Consider the following 21,087-nt stretch of genomic DNA (forward strand, 5'->3'; position numbering starts at 1 on the left):
CCCCACCCCACCCCCACTTACAGCCATTACACAGCCTTTTCCATTTATAGATCTCTGAATATTGGTCAAGTTCAAGTCCAACACACAGAGAGTTAACTACTGGGACAACTGACTGGGTGCTCATGCCAAACAGTGTTTTCTACTTTTCCTCTTTTAACAAAACTTCTTCCACTACAAGAAGAAAACTACAATTTCTATTATGTTAATGAAAAATGTAGATCTATCGATTTCAATAGCATAACAAGAAGGTATTGCAGGGTTTCCCCCAGCATATTATAAGCCTGGCGGGCCGCCAGCCTTTGGTCAGCCTGCCGCCAGGCTAAGCTTCGCTTGTTCATTATACGTCATTTTTTCCCCAACCGCACCCCCAAAACTGCTACCTTTTTCTACCTCACCGCGCAAGGGTATGCGCCCCAACAGTGACGCAATCGCACTGTCCCCGCCCCTGCGCGAAGGACGCGGTGTCAAGTTGTTCACCTTTTATAAATTGGGGGAGATTGTGCGCGCCGCGCTCCGTTCAACCATCTGCTCTCTTTTATCATATTTCCACTGGTTACGTAGCGTACTGCACCGACGTAAGCGCCAAGTATAAACACCTCCACCGTGCGCTCAGGTCCACACACTGTTCGCGGAGCCCTGCACGACTCTAATGAGCCATGAGGCCGAGCCTCCTTCAGCTACCTGGAGCTAGCAGGCATCTCTCTATTTTTCGGAATTCTCTGTTGTTATTCATTGGTCTTGACAGGAGACCTGTGTTGGTGCTTTGTTTGCACTTTTTCATTTATGTTAATTTAATTTATTTGTAAATGTGACTTAAATTAGGATTCAAATTAGGTGCAATCAATTATTTATTATTATTTATGTATTTTATTTGTATTTTTTTGTTTAAAAAATATTTCAAAAGTGCCGTTTTGTAAAACTGTAGTTATGTGATATTATAAGATGTGTGCGTCAAATATTTACACAACTAATAGCCATATTTTCGACTTTCCTGTCAAGTTTAATCATGTTTTTTTTTTACTAAATCACGGTCGGCCGGCGATCGGCTGGTGAATGGCCACCTACCACCGGGCTTAGCCTCTTTTCTGGGGGAAACCCTGTATTGTTTACAGTTCCCCTCACAACACAAATTTAAAGTCACACCAAGGGTGCACCCTGAGCCTAGTGCCAACCAAGATGACTTTATTTTCGCTTCACCTCCTTTATTCGAATGTTAAGGAAAAGGCACCAAGCTACTCTCCACCACTGAGGGAGAAGAACATAGCTCCCACATTTTCCTTACTGCAAATCAATCATTCTACTTGATCCATGCACCCTTTTATCATTCAAACCTCACATTTGAGGTTACTGCAAGTCACAAGTTAAAACTAGGACTGCAAGCACTTATCAGGGTCAAAGCCCCTTGACGCATGTAATTGATGTTTATATGTGTTAAAATAGAAAATATATGGCCATTTTTACATAAAGCTAGCTAGCTAGCTTAAACCTGAGTAAACATAATTTGGTCATAAAAAGACAGAACTTTTCCCAAATAACTTTTTATTGGCTACTATTCTAGATGATATATTTGAAGTTTTACGCTGATCGGGTTTGAGCCCTTCAAGGAGATACTGTTCAAAAGTTTTGCACATTTTGCTAATTGGCATAAACATTACATTTTCAAAGAAAACTTATATTCGTGCTTTTTCTGTAGCAGCTCCCAAGCTGTGGAATGACCTTTCCTTGGGCAACAGACAGACATCTTCACTTTCTGATTTTAAATCCCTTCTTTAGACCCATCTCTCTTCCTTGGCTTTTGACACAATCTGAGATGTTCATTTTGTCTTACTGTGTATTATTTTATTACTACATTGTTTATTGTTTTATGGTTGATTATTTTGTATCTTATGATTGTGTATAGCACTTTGGTCCTGTGGGTGTTTAAAGTGCTTTATAGATAAAATTGGTATGGTGTTGGTATGGTAGTAAAACCTTCAGTAACCAACAATTAGGGACCATGAAGAACTTGCTGGTAGGGTCCATAATTTATGAGTGATATATCAAAATGTTTCAACCACAGTAGTAGCACCACCTATAGGTTGACACATGTAGTTTTCTTACTTGTATATATAAGTTAGCATACTTTATTTTGTCCAATGAAAAACTTCTCAAAATCTCTGACAGTTGGAGCTGAATAAGCTATGCTCACTTTCTTTGAGCATTATGACCTTTTAGGTCTGACCTCAAGGCAACATCCGGAAGGACTGTGCCAAATTTCATGAAAATCCAAAGGGCCATATTTACGTGAACAACTTGTCTTAGATTATAGCGCCCCCATGGCTCAATCTGTTTAAATTTTGGTCCAGTAGCTCAGAATTGCCTACCACACAGCAGTTTAAATTTCATCTCGTCAGCTGTTGTCATTTCCCAGATTTGGCCAAATATGTTTTAGCTGACTTACTACAACTATTTACAGAGGCAAAACGTACACTTTTTTGGGAAAAAAAAAAAAAATCTCAATATCTTCTATGTCTTGAGACCAGGTGATGAAAAATTAATGTTGAATTGTTTCATTACGTGTGTGTCTTATCAGTCTAGTCAAATGAAACAATTCAACATCAACTCTTGGTCAGAAGTTCACATGACATGGAGGCCATTTATTTTTATTTAAGTGTCATTGGTTCGGTAATTTGTTGATGGTCCTGAAGCGAACTATCCATGTTTAGGAGGCAGGAGACAGAGTTTTTTAAATTTTATTTTATTAGGGAGAGACAGAGGTCTCACTGGCAACTCCAGGATACCCATTCTATTATTGTAATTTGATTCAAACTCTTTGTAAATCATTTCATGGATGATTACATTCTAGATCCATAAATATAGATGTCTTTTCTTCTGATATAAAACTTGGTATAATACTCCTGAGTCATTTTCATCCTGAAAAATTAAACCACAAAGTACATAAAACCCAGCTGATTCTTTACCTCATGCACAGCTGCTCTAGACTTCAGCATTAATATCATAAAACTGAATTAACTTCCAAGTGGCCTTCAACATTTTTCCATCAGGCTTTGTTAAGAAAATGATTGATCTCGAAAACAAACCATGAAACAGTGAGTCTTCTTATGGTTTAAACTCACGTCAGCATTTCACCAAAAAAAAAAAAAAGACAGACAGACAGACAAGAAAAAGTGAATCACTGACTGAACTTTTCAACTCAGTCTGAAGTTTGTCTGATAAGCTACAGTCAAGAGACAGCTGACTTAGCACAAAGGAACACAAATGGTCTGAAGATTCACCAGAGTGTGGAAAAAAAAGAAAAAAAAAAGCATATTGCTATAAAGCTCGGTCCATTTACTGAAACAAGCTTCAACTGAAAAGAGCAGCCTGGTTTTTTTTCCACGTCAGCATCAATATGCTCTCCTGTATGTGTGCATTAATATACACTTCTATTTTTATATTTTTTATATCTTCTGATATATTGTATTTTATATTCCCCCCACCCTGCATAAAAACACTGTTGAAATATCAATGCCACAACACTAGGTGGTGAGAATGCTCACTCTGACATGTCAAAATACAGATTTAGAACATTTTTAGGTTGGCTGAAGATTTCCCCAACAACAGTCGTAGCTTCTTTTAATCCCCTTTGATGAAGTTTAGAATCTCCTCTTAGTTATTAATTATTTCAATCCAAAAGGAACAAGGGAGGAAAATGAAAAAAAAACAACAAAGCAAGTAAAAACAACTCCATTGTTTTGGTTTCTACAACGCACAATGGTGTGGGCACACAAACAGGCTGCCACATCATTTTTCAAAAGCACCATATTGAGTCCACACAGATAAACTAAAACGTGTCACCGTTTCAGTTTTATGTGACCCACGAGATAATACTTTCAACAAAATAGAACTGGCCTCCCAATCTGCGACAAATCGGATTTCTATCACTTTGCCTTTTTGCTTTTCAAAAACTGAGCCTTTTTAAGTGGACAACAAACACTGAAGCTAAGAAAGTTAAATTCACATATTGCTGGAGATGGGCACCAGCTCCCACGTGATGCGGAAAGAAAAAGTGGGTAAAGAAGACTGAAAATTTGACCTAATCTATGATTTTGACAAGGAAAGAGCAAAAGAGAACATTGAAATGGAACAGATTACACTCCTGCTGATACATCTGCAGCCAAGAAAAGTTGTCAAGTTTCTGACTTGAGGTAAACAGAACCACAAAGTGTTTAAATATAGACAGTTTTGATTTGTTCCCTTATTTCAAAATTAAAAGACTATGTTTGTATTTTTATTAAAAAGGTATGTTTTCTAGCCAATATGGTGGATTGTGATAAAATGTATTACTAAGAGATGTGGAAAAGCTTCTGATAGAGAGAAAGGCGTAAGAAATGCGTACTACTGATGCATCATTTAAATTTTGATCAATAAGTTATGTTTGTTCTAATGTACATGTGTCTAGGGGAAAGGTAAATTACATTTCTATATGAATAATTTGACGTTACATCTGAAACCAAAAGCCAGCTTATATATTCTTTGTAAATATTGACTGAGATTAGCTCTTTTGACTACTTCTTTCAGCTGTTCTCTTTTCAGGGCTCACCACAGCGACTCACCCTCCTCCATCCTCTGTCCTCACTCCAACTACCTCCATGTCTTCTCTAACTGCATCCATATATCTTCTCTATCTTTCTCCTGGCAGCTGCATCTCTCACATCTTTCTACCAATATACCCACTGTCCCTCCTCTGCACATGTCCAAACCATCTCTAACTTTATCTCCCAGTCCTTCAACCTGTGCTGTACCTCTGATGACCTCATTCCTAATCCTGTCCATCCTCGTCCCTCCCAAGGAGAACCTCAACATCTTCAGCTCTGTCACTTCCAGTTCTGTCTCCTGTCTTTTTGTCTGTCCCACTGTCTCCAAACCACACAACATGGCTGCTCTCACTACTGTCTTGGAAATATTTCCTGTGAACCTTTGCTACCACTATTTTGTCCCAAATCACTCCTGAAACTTTTCTCCATCCACTCCATCCCGCCTGGACTCTCTTCTTCACCTCTTTACCATACTCCGTTTTCCTGGACAGTCGACCCCAAGTCCTTGAAGGCCTGCACCTTTGTGACCTCTGCTCCTTGTAGTCTCACTGTTTCACCTGCCTCCCTCTCATCCACACACGTGTACTCTGTCCTGCTACTGCTGACTTTCAACTCTTATGACCAAGTTTTTAATTTTGGCCCTCCATGTAAATGAGTTTGATACCATTGCACTAAAACCTTTTATTTTTTACTTCAGAAATTTTACAGTTCTGCTCTTTCTCCACCAAAACTTCTGTGTGGAGGCAGGAGGTGCAAATGTAAATAAATAAAAAGTGTCCTAAATATCTGGTGTAGAGTACACATTTATTTGACATGTTGTAAAAAGATCAAAATATTGTTTTTTTTAAATCTATCTGTCGTATTTATAAGTCGCACTGTCAATAAATGGTCCATTTTCAAACTTTTGTCATATATAAAGCGCATTGGACTTTAATGTGCACCTCCCAATTTTTGTAACTTAGCACGGACCGCGCGCGCCCCGCTCCATTCAAAATGGACGATTTTGGTGCTCTAGCGGAGCTGGTTCGCCTGTATCAGCAATTATATGATCTCTCTATGAGAGATCACAAAGATAATCAAACGGTTCAAAGCTCATGGAAGGATACTGCACCGACGTAAGTGTGAAGGATAAACGCCTCCACCACTTGCTGAGGTCCATGCGCTGGGCTCTGCACGACACTACAAAGCACGACTATAACTGAGCAAAATGCTGCAAGCGGTTCAGCTTTGTAGTTTACCAAAGTCGTACTAAAACATTACAACTTCTTACATATATAAGGCGCTCCAGATTGTAAGGCGCACTGTCGTTTTTTGACAGCTTTTAAGTACGCCTTATAGTACGGAAAATACGGTACAGGTTTTATAAGATTTGGTAAAATTCTGGTATTTAACTTCGTGAGAACAACCCACTGTGTTTCTACCCCAGCCTAAAGCCCAGCAGGAAGTAGAAAACAGACAATTTTCTCAGGTGGAGTCCTGCAGCTTCTTTAATGTTGCTGCAGGCCTTTGAAAGTTCATGTTAACCAGTCTTATTTATTCAGAAGGGATGCCCTATTCTTGGTAACATCATTGTTAAACCAAATGTTGATTTTCATTGTTTTAACTGAACATTAAAGTATACATCTTTTTTTTTTTTTTTTAACTCTTGTGACTAATAGCTCTGACAGATTCCCATTAATAATTTGAAAGTGTAGAGAAATAAGACTGTCCCCAAACAGCTTTCTGAATTGCTTTGGGTGCATTTATTGGGATATTAAAAGTAAAAATACACTCTTTGTACATTTTCTACATCACAAAAACCAACTGCTTTTACAAGGGTGTGTAGATTTTTATAGACACTGTAAAACAAAGTAGTGGTTTAATTTAGAGTCTCCTCAATGCCTGAAGAGCTCATGGTGACAGCAAGATTTAAATGAACGACTGCACCCAGAATCCAATTCTGCACTAAAGTTAGCTATGAGATGCTAATAAACATTTTTAACCTGAAGACAAAGAAAAACAAAGTGTACCTTTTTTGCAGTCTTACGTTTCCTTACTGGAGCGTCATATTACACAGAAATTAGTTGTATTAATCTTGCCATTAAGCTCTCAGCAAGAAGCTTTTTTTCTATACATCACAATTCCTTAAATATGGACTAGATTTCCTGGTAAACCGATCCTAATATTTGAAAATAAGAGCCCCTTTATTATTACTAGAAGTAAGTCAGCTTCCTGTAATTTATTGCAGCAAGACAGAAATGTCAAGTGAACCTCAATGAACTGGCTTCCCAGTAGATTCGCACTCACTGAAGTATTAATGCGGTGCTGAGAAATGAGTGTGTGAGCGGGTGCAATATGACAAGACTGTAAATGAGCCTCCTGGAGTGCGTTCGCTGGAGGGAACAAAGCTGTGTGGACCGTCGTGCTGACACGCGGAGGGCAGTTGAAGGCCTGTTTGCGCCCATGTGGAGGAAGGTTGGGGGTTATATTTAGCAAGGTGATCCATCAAAGAGGCAGAGGTTAATTCTTCTCAAGCTAACTAAGAGTAGTTTAAGACCTTTTTTGTGTGATTGCAGCTAGAAGGGAGAAAAAAAAATCAAGTTTTTCCAGCTTTCAGAACCAACAGACCAACTATCAAATGTTGGTTCTCAATGAATCCCAGACGCACAGATGTGAAGCAAAACTCCAGACACCAATCATCTGCCTGATCAAGTTCCCAAGACTGATCAATGCGAGTCGTCTGGTTTCACTTTTCACTGCTTTCAAATGGAGAAAGGTCTTTCTCTACGTTCAAAAAGAATCCATATGTCCAATCACTTTTCATCCAGTGAATATCTGCCCTCAGTAAGCTTGGTGAAGACGATCCGTCCAGCTGTTCCAAGCACAGCTCTTTCAGGAGCTGACTGAAGACACGAACGCAGTGATTTTCAGAGTCAGTGTTCTTAAAGGTTAAAGTTTTAGTGAGACTCCCAACATATGTGCACATCAAACTGGATGTGATTTTAATAAATAGACTGTTTAAACCTGGCCTCAACGTCTCAATCCAGTTTTAATCACAAGATCTACAAATTCAAACTTTAGCTGCTTTTTAAGTGAAGCAGGCTGTGTTTGTCCAGTTTTAGCTTCTCTCCTTTGGCTCCCTGTCAAATTCAAAACAGAATTTAAAATCTTACTCCTAACATACAAAGCTCTCAACAATCAAGCTGCATCTTAAATTAAAGATCTTATTGTTCCATATTTTCCTAACAGAGCACTTTGTTGTCAGACTGCAGGTTTACTTGTGGTTCCTAGAGGTTCTAAAAATAGAACAGGAGGCAGAGCTTTCAGTTCTCAGGCTCCTCTCTAGTGGAACCAACTTCCAGTTTCTGTCTGCGAGGCTGACGCCCTGTCTGCTTTTAAGACCAGATTTAAGAGACTTTCCTTTTTGATAAATCCTATAGTTAGGGTTGGCTTGGGTGTCCTGAGCTATCCTTTAGTTATGCTGCAATAAGCTTAGACTGCTGGAGCACAAACTGATCACATTTCCTCACTCTGCTCCTGTCTTTACTTGTTCTACCCTCCATGTTTGTATTTGTAACTATTGCTGTCATTAACCTGTGGGTTTCTAAGCGTTTCCTCCCGTAGAAACTCCACCTGGACCAGTCATTCTGTGTCTGTCTGGGTCTCTTTCCTGTCCTCTCAAACCTCAGCTGGTTGAGGCACATGGCCGCCTATCCTGTGCCTGGTTCTGCTGGAGGTTTCTTCCTGTTAAAAGGGAGTCGTTCCTTTCCACTGTCTCTAACATGCTGCTCAGGATGGAAGATTGTGACGACGTAAAAATTAAACACAATCTGTTGGCTTCCTTGGACAGTTTTTAAATTACCGACATTTATATTGTATGTGAATGCTTTTGTATAGCACTCTAATAAGGCTTTTTGTGAATTAATGCTATATAAATACAGTGAATTGAATTTTCCCTTAAATACTCAATTTTTGTAATTGGTTTAGAGACACAAAACAGTTATAAATTTGACTGAAAGAATCATCATTATTTATTTTTCAAAGTTTTTATAAATGCATTATTGATGTAATAATTGTAAAATCTTTTAGCAAAGTTAATAATGTAGTATAAATCTGACACCGACAGTCTAATTACAAAGAAGTCCTTTTTAAAAACTCTAAGCCTTACCAGAAAAATCCTTACATGTTCATTTGCAATAAAAAAGGTAAAATTACCTCATTGAAATCAATAACAGGTCTGCTGTTTTTGTCAGTAATTTTCATTGAATTGCTGGCAACTGAATGTATTGATGTCAAGTCTGAATTGCCTCCTTGGTGTCTCTCTTTAAAAATGTCATTATGTCAAATTGAGTAATATGCCCATACTTTGAACGTGTGGCAAGTAGGAACTGCTGCATTCACATTAAGGGGCGGACGAGCAGAACAGAAACAATTTAACTATAATTATCTGGCAACGCAGCCCGAGCTTTCCTATTCCATCGTTTTACCTACTTTCATTAGCTGAACCACCAAGCATTTCTTTAACAAACAAACAAGTTCATAAAAGTATTTGAGTTGAAGATGAAGCCACTGCTGTTTGTTGAATTAGAAATATCAACCTTTTTTTAACCACTCACTGCCTGCCAATATAAGAGCTGGTGATGTTAAAAATCAAAAAGTACTTGAATATGTCACATCTGCAAGCTTACTATAAAATCTTGATAGTAACTTATGTCACACTGTATGATGTAAGAGTTAATAGATGTTAGACACCACAATTCCTTGCTACAGCAGAAAGACTTTTGCCTTAAACTTGCAACAGAGATATCACTCCAACAATGAATGGACATTAGGCACATAGACATGCATTAAAATACTCAATTCCATTTGGGAACCCAGAAGTTCAGGATGGTCCCAGTATAAGTTTTAAGTTGTGTTCAGCCACATAAACAAAGGGGACTTTGCTATTAGTAAAATAAAAATAAAAACTACACCTCAGTTTTTTTTCAGGTGTTGACACTTGTTGATTCATTGAGTTCTTACTTTACTGCTATATGTTCAAATGTTCATTTTTCTAACATGTTTAGCTGGATTTAGTCATTTCATGCTTGAAAGAAAGATCATGTAACACAATGATTCTGTGCAGGAAAGCAAGCAGGCCCCGGTTCAAAAAAGTGCAACATGGCAGCTGCTGTAAACCGCATCCTACTGGTTTCTACTCCCATCTATGACAGCAAAAAATAAAAAGTCTACATAGGTTAAATAATGGTCATGGTGAACCTGGTTTAACACAATGCAGCGTGCTTGTTAGCCATTTTGAACGGTGAAACAACAACATGCAAAGAGAAAATTAGCTTTGGAAAAACCTGGGATTTATGTGACGGTGTTTTATCCCACAAATGGCAGCCATCTTAGACATGAAAGTCCATTTGGGCCACTCAAAAAAGCAAATCAAAACACTTCTTTGTTGTCATTTCTAAAGTTCAAGATTAAAGCTGAAATGTTAAAAATACATAAGTAAACATAATGTTTAAAGACTGTCCAATGAAGCAAACCTTTTTGTGCTCCTAAACCTGAAGGTATTTGTTCTTTATTGATATAACCCATTTACTGCCCAATCACGTGCGAGGGACCGATATTGCCACACAATGGATTCAATCTGTCACTTTCACAAGACGTCTGACTGAAGCCCTAAGGAACAGTTAATGTAAAATGTCTGAAAGACTGAATGCTCTTACTTTAACAGACTGCTAAGTCCATTAATGTTATATACCATGTAGGAAAGAAGCTTTAATTAAATGCCTTTTTCCCTTTAAATTATTCAGTTATGACAGGCTATCTTTTGCTTAGGTTATGTTTTATTTAACTTTATGTAAGGACAAAACAATATTTCCATTTGTTTATGGTAATTCAAATCAGACAACTGAATTTAAAAACAATATCTTAAAGGGGAATAAGCATTTACACTAAATGATTTGGAGTACACATTGGTAATAACCTACATTAGTTGGTTGTTTCTTGTGTCTCAGAGGAGGCACTTCTGTTGTTGAAATAGAATCAATAAGATTTTATAATGTACGTGATAGCCCATCCATCCAATACCACCACTGACTAAATCCTGTTTCCTAGTGTTATCTGTACTAGTCTACCTACCCCTGTGTCTTGGCCCCAGTTTGAAGTAGCAAAGAGTAGCAGTTAAAATACTGCACTTCAACTTTAAGGAGTTGATATGGCGTCAATTGTCGTGGATTCCTTTTACTCAAACAGATGACATGAATACATCCATTTATGGAAAATCAAACCAGTCATCTTTCCTGCAACTGACTTTAAATACAAATTTCAAGTGTACACACTTTTTCATTTTGTACACTTTTCCAAGTGTACACAATTGAAATTTCGCTGTTTTAAGGGCCAGATAGTGCTGCCCCTTTGCCCTCCAGTGTTATACCAAAAAACATCAGTAAAGCCTTATCCACTGTGGCGATTGAGTAAAACTGGGGGTTAGGGCTAAAATTTAAGGGGAAAAGGGAAAATGGGATTTAGCCAAATTATTAAAACACACCATTCTTCTTTTTCAAACCACGAATGCCTTTATAGAATTTCACATCAGACAAACAAAGACAGACAAATTCACAGTCCTCACTTAGAGAAATGCTTTGTTCGAAACAAAGCTTCAACACTTTAACAGAACCATTTCTGTAAAACTCTAAAAAAAAATAAAAAAACATAAAAACAGGCAGATTTTAACAGATTATCTTTTAGTTGCCAAAGCACTGAAATATCAGCCATCATGGTCTGAGTCACTGAAACCATCCTAGCTGAGTCACTACGAAACACCTTATAATTTAAGCAACCCATCCTTGAACCAGAAGCTCAGAGGAACCAACCACCACTCTTCAACTTGTTGATATAAATAATCCCATAATTGAAACAATCTGGATGAAATTGCAGAGGGGGCTACCATTGAGAAGGCAATAACAGAGCTAACGGGAATCAAAAACACTTATTCCCTAAAAGTACAGTTATTGTCATGTGGAAGGCTGCAATATGCATAAACAGTTATTTAACCAGGGTGGAGGTTAGAAGTGTGGAAGGACACATTCAGAGATAAACATGTGTAGTTATGTTTCTTGTTAAAGAAGGTAGGTGTGTGTGTGTGTGTGTGTGTGACCTTAACGTAGCTCCTTTAATTATCTGCTGCACTGTTTAAGGAAAAGCAGCTCACTCTTGCACTTTTAGAGTACAATGAGGCCCTGGCACTGTGGACTGTTTTATGAGCATATTAATCATTTGAATTCATTTCAAGTTAGCTGACTGATGTTTGTAAAAAAAAATAACTACTGTCAAATAAATAAATACTAAAAAAAAGGGGTTAACCTAATTTCACAGGAAACCTGAGTAAAAATAAAAACCAGAATGTTGATGCAAAACAGGTCAGAATAACTTGAGGGCAAAAAGTGGTGCACCAGCTGAAATTCAAACCCAAGAAAAACTCTTTCTGTTAAGCTATGTGGCATTAAAAGAGAACAACTGCATAAAAAAGTGATGAGAGTAGGAGTAAGAGGAGCCAGAGGTGCAAGAAGAAGTGTATCAACTTTTGTTCACTAGGAGCCAAGTGTTCCAGGAGGCTGCATGAGAGGGGAAATGGGCAAAGATGCGTGAGGAAAGAGAGGAGGGAAATAAGCCCCCAGCTGTGGGCATGTTCGAGCAGATGACTTCATCTCTGACTGCAAACTGACTGAAACTGCCGTCACATGTGGAGGCATACAACACCTGCTCTGTGTAATGTGATCTTCACCTGTGCTGGTGCACATTTAAAAAGAATAACTCCACATTTGCATGTCTTTTCCTTCAAAGGACGATCGCCATTTCCAAAGTGAGATGAGATCTTAAAACTCTCAGTCAGTGTTTCACTATAATTTTGTCCCTGACAGGGGGCTCTTTACATTGGGAAAAAGAAGCCCATTTTGCTCAAAAAGGCCAACAGAAGAAGTCAGTAGCTGCTGGTGTTCAGAGCCATTTTTCCGTTGTTAGCAAGTTCAGTTGGGTTCTGCTCCATAAAGCTTCTTAAGTCTGAGACACGATATCATCAAACTATCTGTCTGCATTAAATTCACCCGATACAGTGTGAAGGATTGTGGGTAATCCAACCAACCCAGACAGACTTGTGTGCAGTCTACCAAAAAGCTAAAAATACAGAGCCACTGATGAAACATGTTGAACACATCCTGACTGGTAAAAGATATCAGATTTTATCACAATAACAAAGTAGTTTGCAAAATGATAAAAGTGAGAAGCACTGGTTAAAGACTCTTCCAGAAATGGTAGTGGACAATAGATGCTTTTCGAGCCAGGGGTCCACTACACAGTTCTTACAACCTTTTGAGGTAGTCGGCCCCTTTTTTGTTTGTTTTTGCTCTGGCAGTACTGCAGCGGTTTGTAGTTCTTATAACAGTTTATCTGGTCTTTCTTAGCTCAACAGGGACTCTCGGATGACGTAAGAGGATGCGATTTGAATGGTCAAACAAACTGTACGTTCTTCCAAAATCCTCACAATTACAACAGCATTCGCATTGCTAAGGTTTGAATGATTTAATTGTCATTGTCTGCTACAACATGCTCTTCTTTGAATGTGTACAACACAAAGTCTTCACTCCTATATTTGAGCGTTTGTCCCACTTTTTCAAACTGTGCTCTAAAAATTATCCAAAGTCCCACAACACAAGGGTGATCCTTGGTCTAAAAACACCTAGTCTTGACATTTACAGTATAATACTCATTTTTACCCCACCACAGAGTACATCTATGTGACTTCTTTGCTTCCATAAAGAAGCAAATTTAGAGGACCAAAAATGCACAAATACAATCAGTTGGAACTCCCACACTAGATTGGTCCACATGCTCTTGAGACTGCCCAAATGTGGCAGCAACATCTGCATGCTGAGCAGCATCATAGAACAAACACAGAGCGTGTAAAAGTCCCCAATACCCCATCTCAGTTTTCTATATTTGCCTCGCATTTCTAAGGCTTTTTCAAATTTGTGGCTTTAAGAAAACAATATCTCATCACCTCCTTCTATATGAGACGCTGGCACATGTAGCGTGATATCAAGCAATGACGGGTTTGTAAAAAATTTCATAGCATGAACCTAGCAACTGTGACAGATGCAGACAAAAGACACCAATTTGTCCATTATCATAGGCTCATGAAAGAACTGAAACAAGAAGATGCTGGTGAACGTTACAGAACACCAAACAAAGAAGACGGTTACCACAGCAACATAATGTACGCCAGGCTTATGAAATAGTACAACAACCCCCCCCCCTCCCCCCCAACCCAATACTTGTAACAGAAACAACTATTTTCTACAAAATACACAATTCTTCACATTTTGACTAATGTGAAAAGAATTTCAAATTGCCCAAATATATGTGGCAAACTTCAAAACCATGTGATATTTGCCTAAAACTGGATTTATACTCCATGAGAAATTAAGAAGTCAGAGAGACGTTCTTTTCCACAAGGACATTTTATACTCCAAGAGAAACGCCATTTCAGATCTCCAGGAAGCCACTCCCACTGCAGCACGTGGGGTACCAACAGAAACACAACAATCAGTTATAGTGTTGTAACAACATGAATCTAACAACCACTGAGATGCAGTTTTTTCAGTTGATGGAAGAGGAGAACCATCTTTTTTCAGGTTGTCGGCCATAGTTTTGATGTCCATCGAGTCCTCCCATTCGTTGAGCGGCACGAACACACAGCATGCCAACCTCTCCCCAGGAGAGATTAGCGGTCACGCTGCTAATATTGAATCCCAGAAGCTAATGTTAGCTCCCAACAGCTAAAACTCCCAGTGTGACCACGGCCACACTGGTTTCCAAGCAGCTCCAAAACAGCACGGCCATATTAACCACCCCCACTTCCCATTTCTGGCCAATCAAACAATAACTGAGGCAATCCCTGTGTCAAGAATGGGCTCTCGGAGATCCTAGTAGAACAAAATGACATCATTTTGATCTCACAACTGCGTTAGAACAGATTTCTTGATTTCCTGTGGAATATAAATCCAGCTTTATACACCAAAGAAAAAATAAGAAAAAGTGTTTGATCAAACCACCAATACCATGTTTAATTGTTCAATCTATGGCAAAAGAATTATCCAGAACTAAAGAAGGGCTGTAGCATGTACACAATCCCATAAATTAATCTAGAAGACTATACATCACGGCGATGATAAACCAATTAATGTGTCATGGCACAAAAGCTAAGAGAGAACAGGGAGACCCTTGAGCTAACATGAAAAAGACAAGACTTCAGCTGCCCAATAGCAGATGAATAAAAGCTCCGTAGGGTAATTCCCGCTAAGAGACACTACAACATCTTCAGCTGGTTTTACATCCCTTTTTTTTAATGCAAAACTTATTTTTAAAAACAGACAACTGTAAATCAAATAAAGAAAAAACAGATGGCAGTGGTAAAATCCATATTTTATGGTACGATAATAATTAAAGGCAAGAAAATAAACATGTTTTGAGTCAGACACAATGAGAAGGATCACTGCATAAGTGTATGGTTCGATTTTAATTATAGTCTATATTATTTAACGTTCAAGCATTGAAGGTAAGGTGGGGTGGGAGGGGGACAACAAACATCAGCAATGTCATTATGCCCAGTACTTATTGTGTTAAAGAAAAATAGCGAACTGGCAGCCTGTTGTTTATGCCATTAACACCAAAAGCCACCAGAGCCTTTGGTGTTAATCAAACTGAAGAGAGCGACGAGCGTCATAAAACAATAACTTTCGTGCAAAATAAATATTAGAACAAGCTGCAGCATCACACAAGATTAGAATAATTATTCTTAAGCTGTAAGAGGCGTGCAAAAAAATAAATAAAAATGTGGAGCAACCTGTGAGCTGGGATATAGCATCAGCAGAAAAGGCAGTTATGCAAGGAGGGGAAAGGAAAAACACAATGGGACAATGGAGAGATGCTGCAAAGGGCGAAGTTTAAAACTGAAACAAGCCATGTGCCCAGACAAATACCCATACCACGGCACATGCACACCAGTCTGGTTGGACTCTGAACCCTGCTCCATCTGTTTTCTCAGAGTTTGGTGGGCTTTTGAAGATGTACCCCCCCCCCACCCCCACCCCACAACTCTGATTTGGAAAAAAAAACAACTCAATGTGTCCCATTATAACAGTTCTGCATCCCATTATTGGGTTATATGAATTCAAATTCAACTTCTAAATCATCTGATATAGTGTGCTTTCATTGACTTCACTGGAAGAACGCATGTCGCCATGGCAGAAGACAAATGACATCGTAGAAATGGCAAATGCAGAAGAACTTAGATGCAAGTGAGCTATAAATCAGTTATCATATGAAGGTTGAGTTCTCTATTAAGAAGAGTTTAAATCTATAGATGGGATAGATCCAAGCAGTGAATTCAGTTCAAATCTGGACTATTTTTGTATTGCCTCAAATCAAAGAAAATCTCAGTACATGTGTCACAGACACATCCTGTGACTAGCTTGCAGTAGTTACTTTTATTTCAATAATGTAAGGCTATTTTTATAGATTTATAATGCACTGAAGCAGTTCAGATGTAGTTTTCCCATCACCTGCAAAAAACACCAAACTTGGGAGTCAACGATACATTTATTAAAATCAGTAGGCTGAGGCCTTCTAGGCTTAGTCTAACCATCAGCTTCGTGATGTTCTTATAACAATCTGCAACTTTTGTTTTGAAAATGAGGTAACATATTTTCCACACTATAGGGCGCACTGGATTATAGGACGCACTGTTAATGACTAGTCCATGTTAGAACTTTTGTCATAGGCGCACCGGACTACAAGGCGCATTATGCGAAACAAAACAGCCCCGTCTTTTTGGAGAATACTGCACCGACGTAGGTCCTGCAAAGCGCAACTATAACTGAGCCTTAATGCTACAAGCGGTGCAGCTTTGTAGTTTACCAAAGTCGTACTAAAACATTACGACTTCTTACCTATATAAAGGTTAATGGATTATAAGGCACACTGTTGTTTTTTTGAGAATATTGAAGGCTTTTAAGTGAGCCTTATAGTCCGGAAAATACGGTACTTAAGTAAATATAACAGTAACAGCCTAACTTGATATGATTAGAGCCCACACGGTCATATTGTAGGGTTGAAACCCTCGTAAATCCTCCTGTGCCATTCTGGACAACCATTAAGATCACCTTCGTCTTAATTCTGGTGTTTGTTGCTCCCTGATTAATAATATTGTCCTGTAAACAGTCAAAGCTTTTTCCAACTCTGTCTCCAAATTTTTACGGCTTACAATAGCACAGACACTTGCCATCTGAATTGATAAAAGAACGAATATTGCACAAGCAGTGTGTGGTGAGTCTATTGTTTGTCCTCCAACATTTAGAACAGGACAATTTGTGGTTTCCAACCACAAAAAAAGGATCTTATTTTTAAAGTTAGGGGCATCCTAAGATGGGACGCAGAAGTGCTGCATCTTGAGGACGGTATAGTTCCGATCTACTAATCAAGAGATATGAAAAGAAATTAAAGCTGACGTGTTTGATAAGTGCTGCCATCATGAACACTAATGAATAAGTCAACTCATCAGACACAAAACATGACATTTGAGGACATTTATCAAAGTTTATCTAATAAATAAAAACTTTTGAATCATTAGTTGGATACTTTGAGAGATGTAGCAAATTAGTGAGCTAAATCTGCAAAGACATGCAGTCAAACTAGAGTCCGAACCAACTTGACACCTACAGCGAAAGGTGTTAAACTGTCCGATGGTGCCTGATGTTCTTCAGTTTCCAACAAGATAACAAGGAACGACTCCAGATAACGCTGAGGTTTGCACTCCGTGTTGTTTTGTGTTTTGGAGGAGAGCACAGACCAGACAAGACATCTGGTCCCAGATTAGACCTGTGTGTTTAAGACAAGCTTAAGTCTCCGGTGGCCTGGAACACAGAGGGGTTCCAGACTCAACCAATTAAGACTGCTAAACTTTAACTCCGTGCTTTACTTTACTTACTGCCTGAACCCATGAGCCGCGTGCATCACACATGAACATGTTGAACAGGTCCGGGACAGAGCAAAGAGCTGAGAAACTGTCAAAATCAATGCTGCATGTCTGTAACTTCAGATCCTTTTCCCTAATATCTCATGACCTTAAACTCTTTTTGCTACCTGAGAAATGTTTGCTTGTTGCGTTGATATATAAAAAAAAATAGAACCAGTTGGACTGCTCCTGGGAGTCTAGACAGATTTAAATGATAAGTGGCAGAGTTCAGGGGAGTACAAAAACACTGCAGTAAAAGGTAAATTGGCTTGGCGATTTACATGGGGGAGCACATCCATCATGCGAGTGTTGTTCCCCAGAGGTTCTTCATGAAGGACTTAGGATCGCAGCGTACCGTCTGTCCGCTCTCTGACTCCCAATCACTCTGCCTGCAACCGTGTTGGGATAATTGCTCAGGTTGGTTGCCAAATCCAGCCATTAGGTTTGATGTCTTGGGTTGCCAATGGTCAGAAATTGAAATAAGGAGCACTGACTGGACCGGGTGACAAAGAGGGGGGTGTGTGCTCTTTTTGTGTAGATTTTTTAAGTGTGAGACGCTGTTCCTACTAAGAGTACCATCATCTACCAGACACAGGCCCATCTTAGAAGAGTTACTTTGAGCAAGTGTTTTTGCTACGCTCGGCTTTCAGCTGGCCTTTCGCAGCATTTAGCTTTTAGCTAGAGTGAGAATTTCCTTCAGCAAATTTCAGCTGACTCAGCAACTCGCGTTGCATTTTCACAGAAAATGCAGTTTCTCTAGTTTGCGTTTGAAATATGCTGTCAAATTAAATACAAACGTTCAATTTAAAAGACATCTAAAAAAACAAAAACAAAAATAAACACTTTTTAGCTTTAATTAACCAAAAATGTTCAACATCTTTCCCAGCAGAAAAGGGCATGATGTTTCAGCTCTGATTAAACTCAAATCAATGTTTCACCCGTTTATCAGATTTTCACTTCAAACTAAGGAATAAATTGTGTTCCTTGTCAACTTAATCAAGGAATGCACCTTTTTAAAGTTTCTGAAGGGACAGCTGGCTCAGAGTCCTGAGAGCTGCCCTGCTCCTCTGCTCGGGGGGGGGGGTTGAAGAATAAACGTGTCAGATGCATTAACACAACAAGAACAAGGTGATATATGGAGGGGGGGGTAAACAAAAGTGACATTTTACTCACTCAGTCGCAGTCTGAGCCCAAGCCAGCTCCTTGGAGGGGATTTGTGCAGAACTGAATTCATGCTCCACTTGTTCGGCACCATCTATGAACTCTGTCCTTGGAGGGGGAAAAAAGAAGCTCCAAACCCCACAGCTCAGTCTGTCTGTCGGTATGTGATCCTCCAAAACACAGATCAGCCCCCTCCCTCCCGAACCTTCAGTAATAAGCAGTCAGCCCTGATGCCATGTTTTCAGCTTCTCTTCTTCTGTGAACCGCGGTGCGTTCAGGGTGCCGGATCAGGTCGAGGACAATGCAGCAGCAGCAGCTCCTCTCACGGTGAACAGGGGGGTGGGGGGCAAAACACATCCCTCTGCAAGCAAAAAAAAACTTCCTACTGAGGTCGGACTCTGTGCTGAGACGGACCTGTTGCTGTCTGCTCACATTCACAACACAAAGGTAAAAACAAAATCTCCTCGACGTGCTTAGGAAAAACAAAAAACTGTCGGTGCGGGATTACCGCCGGGACACAAACCACCTTCTTCTTCTCCTTCTTTGGTAGGGGGGGCGTTTAAAGCCTCGGTTCCGTGGGTCGTGGATACCCCTTTAGCAACTTTCCACCACAGGCAGCTGAAGCCGGGTTTTTCCGCTGTCTGTCCGTCCGTCCGTCCGCCTCCATTCATTCACACCGAGAGCAGTTCACAAAGACTCGGAGCACTTTCTCCCTCAAGTTGGCGCAACACTGCTGCTAGAGGCGCCAGAGCTCCCAACAATACAGCCATTCAACACACACACACACACACACACACACACACACACACACACACACACACACACACAGGCCCACTCAGCTGGTTTTCCGTGAGGCATTCAGGTGTATCTCACGTTAAAGTCCCCCTAATTTACACAGGGTTTTGATCTGTAGTGAGTGTATATCGGATCTTTCAGGGTTTTGTTCATATGACACGTGAGGGAAATGACAAAAAGTGGCAACACCCGCTGCTCTGTCCAAACGTAGACGCGATGTGAGACTAGTTTCAGAGTGGGACCTTAACGCATCCTAATTAAGGCTAAATTGAGAACAGGTGTTGCAGAAGCCCTCTGATTGGTTGGAAGTCCTGCACGGAAGAGAACCCGGTTATTGTTTTTTTTTTTTTTTTTTTTTAGAAATATGGTTGGTTAGCTGAATGTTTTTCGTCAGCTGCTCGCAAGAGCAGGAAGGGTTCTCAGCTCTTATCTGCGTGTTTTCAAGTACCAGTTTCCACTGTGCTGCACAAAATCAGAAAGCACAAGAGGTTCCACCCAAAGATAAATCTCGAAGAGGACGTCATGAAGTCTGCGTGACTCCTACTTTGGCACAAAAAATTTTAAAAAAGGAAAGAAAATGGATAGTATGAATAAGAAGATATCACCATCTTCTGAATCTGAGCTGATAGATGATGCTCCAGTGAAACAGCAGGTATTCAATCAAAACAACAGTATAATAGCTCTCCCAGAAGTTGTGTAAGGAGAAGCAAGTGGCTCCTCATGGTCACCATGGAAACCGTCTGTCACTCCCTGACTGTAATCTCAAGACAGGTGGACAGGCACAGACAAAAAAAGCCTCAGATAGTCATTGTGCAGTTAAAGGCCTAGCATCCCTTGAAAGAAATGCATATCGCCCGCCGCCTTTCATGCTGGCATTTTAGACTGAGATCCTGTGAGGTTAGCTGTGGCAGCTAATCAGTTGTAGATGTGCACAAATGATGACTTTCAGAAACTGTCATCAAATTGCCTTCAGGGGTTCATGAGATATTTTGCTAACAAACAAACAGAGTGGATTCCAATAGTTAGTGACGAAGTTTTAAACAGATGTCACGCGGTCAGTTAGCCTTCAGGGTCGAGGTTGGCGATGACTCAGCTTCTGCCACACCAAACTTTAGCTGAATATCTGTAAAATCGACAGAGTTAGCCATTTTTGTGTTTGTTTAGATTGCTTGGCTGTTGCAGCCATTTTGAATTGGATAGACTTCAAAAGTTAATCAGGGGCAGATGTACAGCCATTGATCACTTTCTGAGAGTTTCTTTCAAATATGGCCAGTGGTTCACAAGATATTTTGCTAATGGTACAAACAAACACAGACACAGGCAGAAACCTAAACGTCCTTTTGCCTTTGGGTGGTAAAAATCCTGAACTGCTAGTGGGAGGAGCAGCTGGTCGTTGCTCGTTAATTTTCACGTTTCGACAGTCTCGTGTCGGAGACGTGACACGTTAGAAAGACCTTTTGCTTCCAGTTCTGAAGAGAAAAGGCTGAGCTCAGACACACCCTCTGCACTTTG

At 39.7% G+C, this 21,087-nt stretch overlaps 1 protein-coding gene across 1 annotated transcript in view; it reads right to left on the bottom strand.

The window, feature by feature from the left end:
* The window catches only part of plekhg5b (pleckstrin homology domain containing, family G (with RhoGef domain) member 5b), a 90,446-nt gene extending 70,682 nt beyond the window's left edge, over positions 1-19,764 (bottom strand). Inside the window, exon 1 of the mRNA XM_017419267.3 lies at positions 18,793-19,764. Coding sequence (XP_017274756.1) covers positions 18,793-18,874 — 82 coding nt within the window. The 5' untranslated portion in view covers positions 18,875-19,764. The remainder of the gene's footprint in view (positions 1-18,792) is intronic.
* Positions 19,765-21,087: the final 1,323 nt, after the last annotated feature.

The sequence above is a fragment of the Kryptolebias marmoratus genome, linkage group LG8 (assembly GCF_001649575.2).
Source record: "Kryptolebias marmoratus isolate JLee-2015 linkage group LG8, ASM164957v2, whole genome shotgun sequence".
Taxonomy (NCBI): Eukaryota; Metazoa; Chordata; class Actinopteri; order Cyprinodontiformes; family Rivulidae; genus Kryptolebias; species Kryptolebias marmoratus.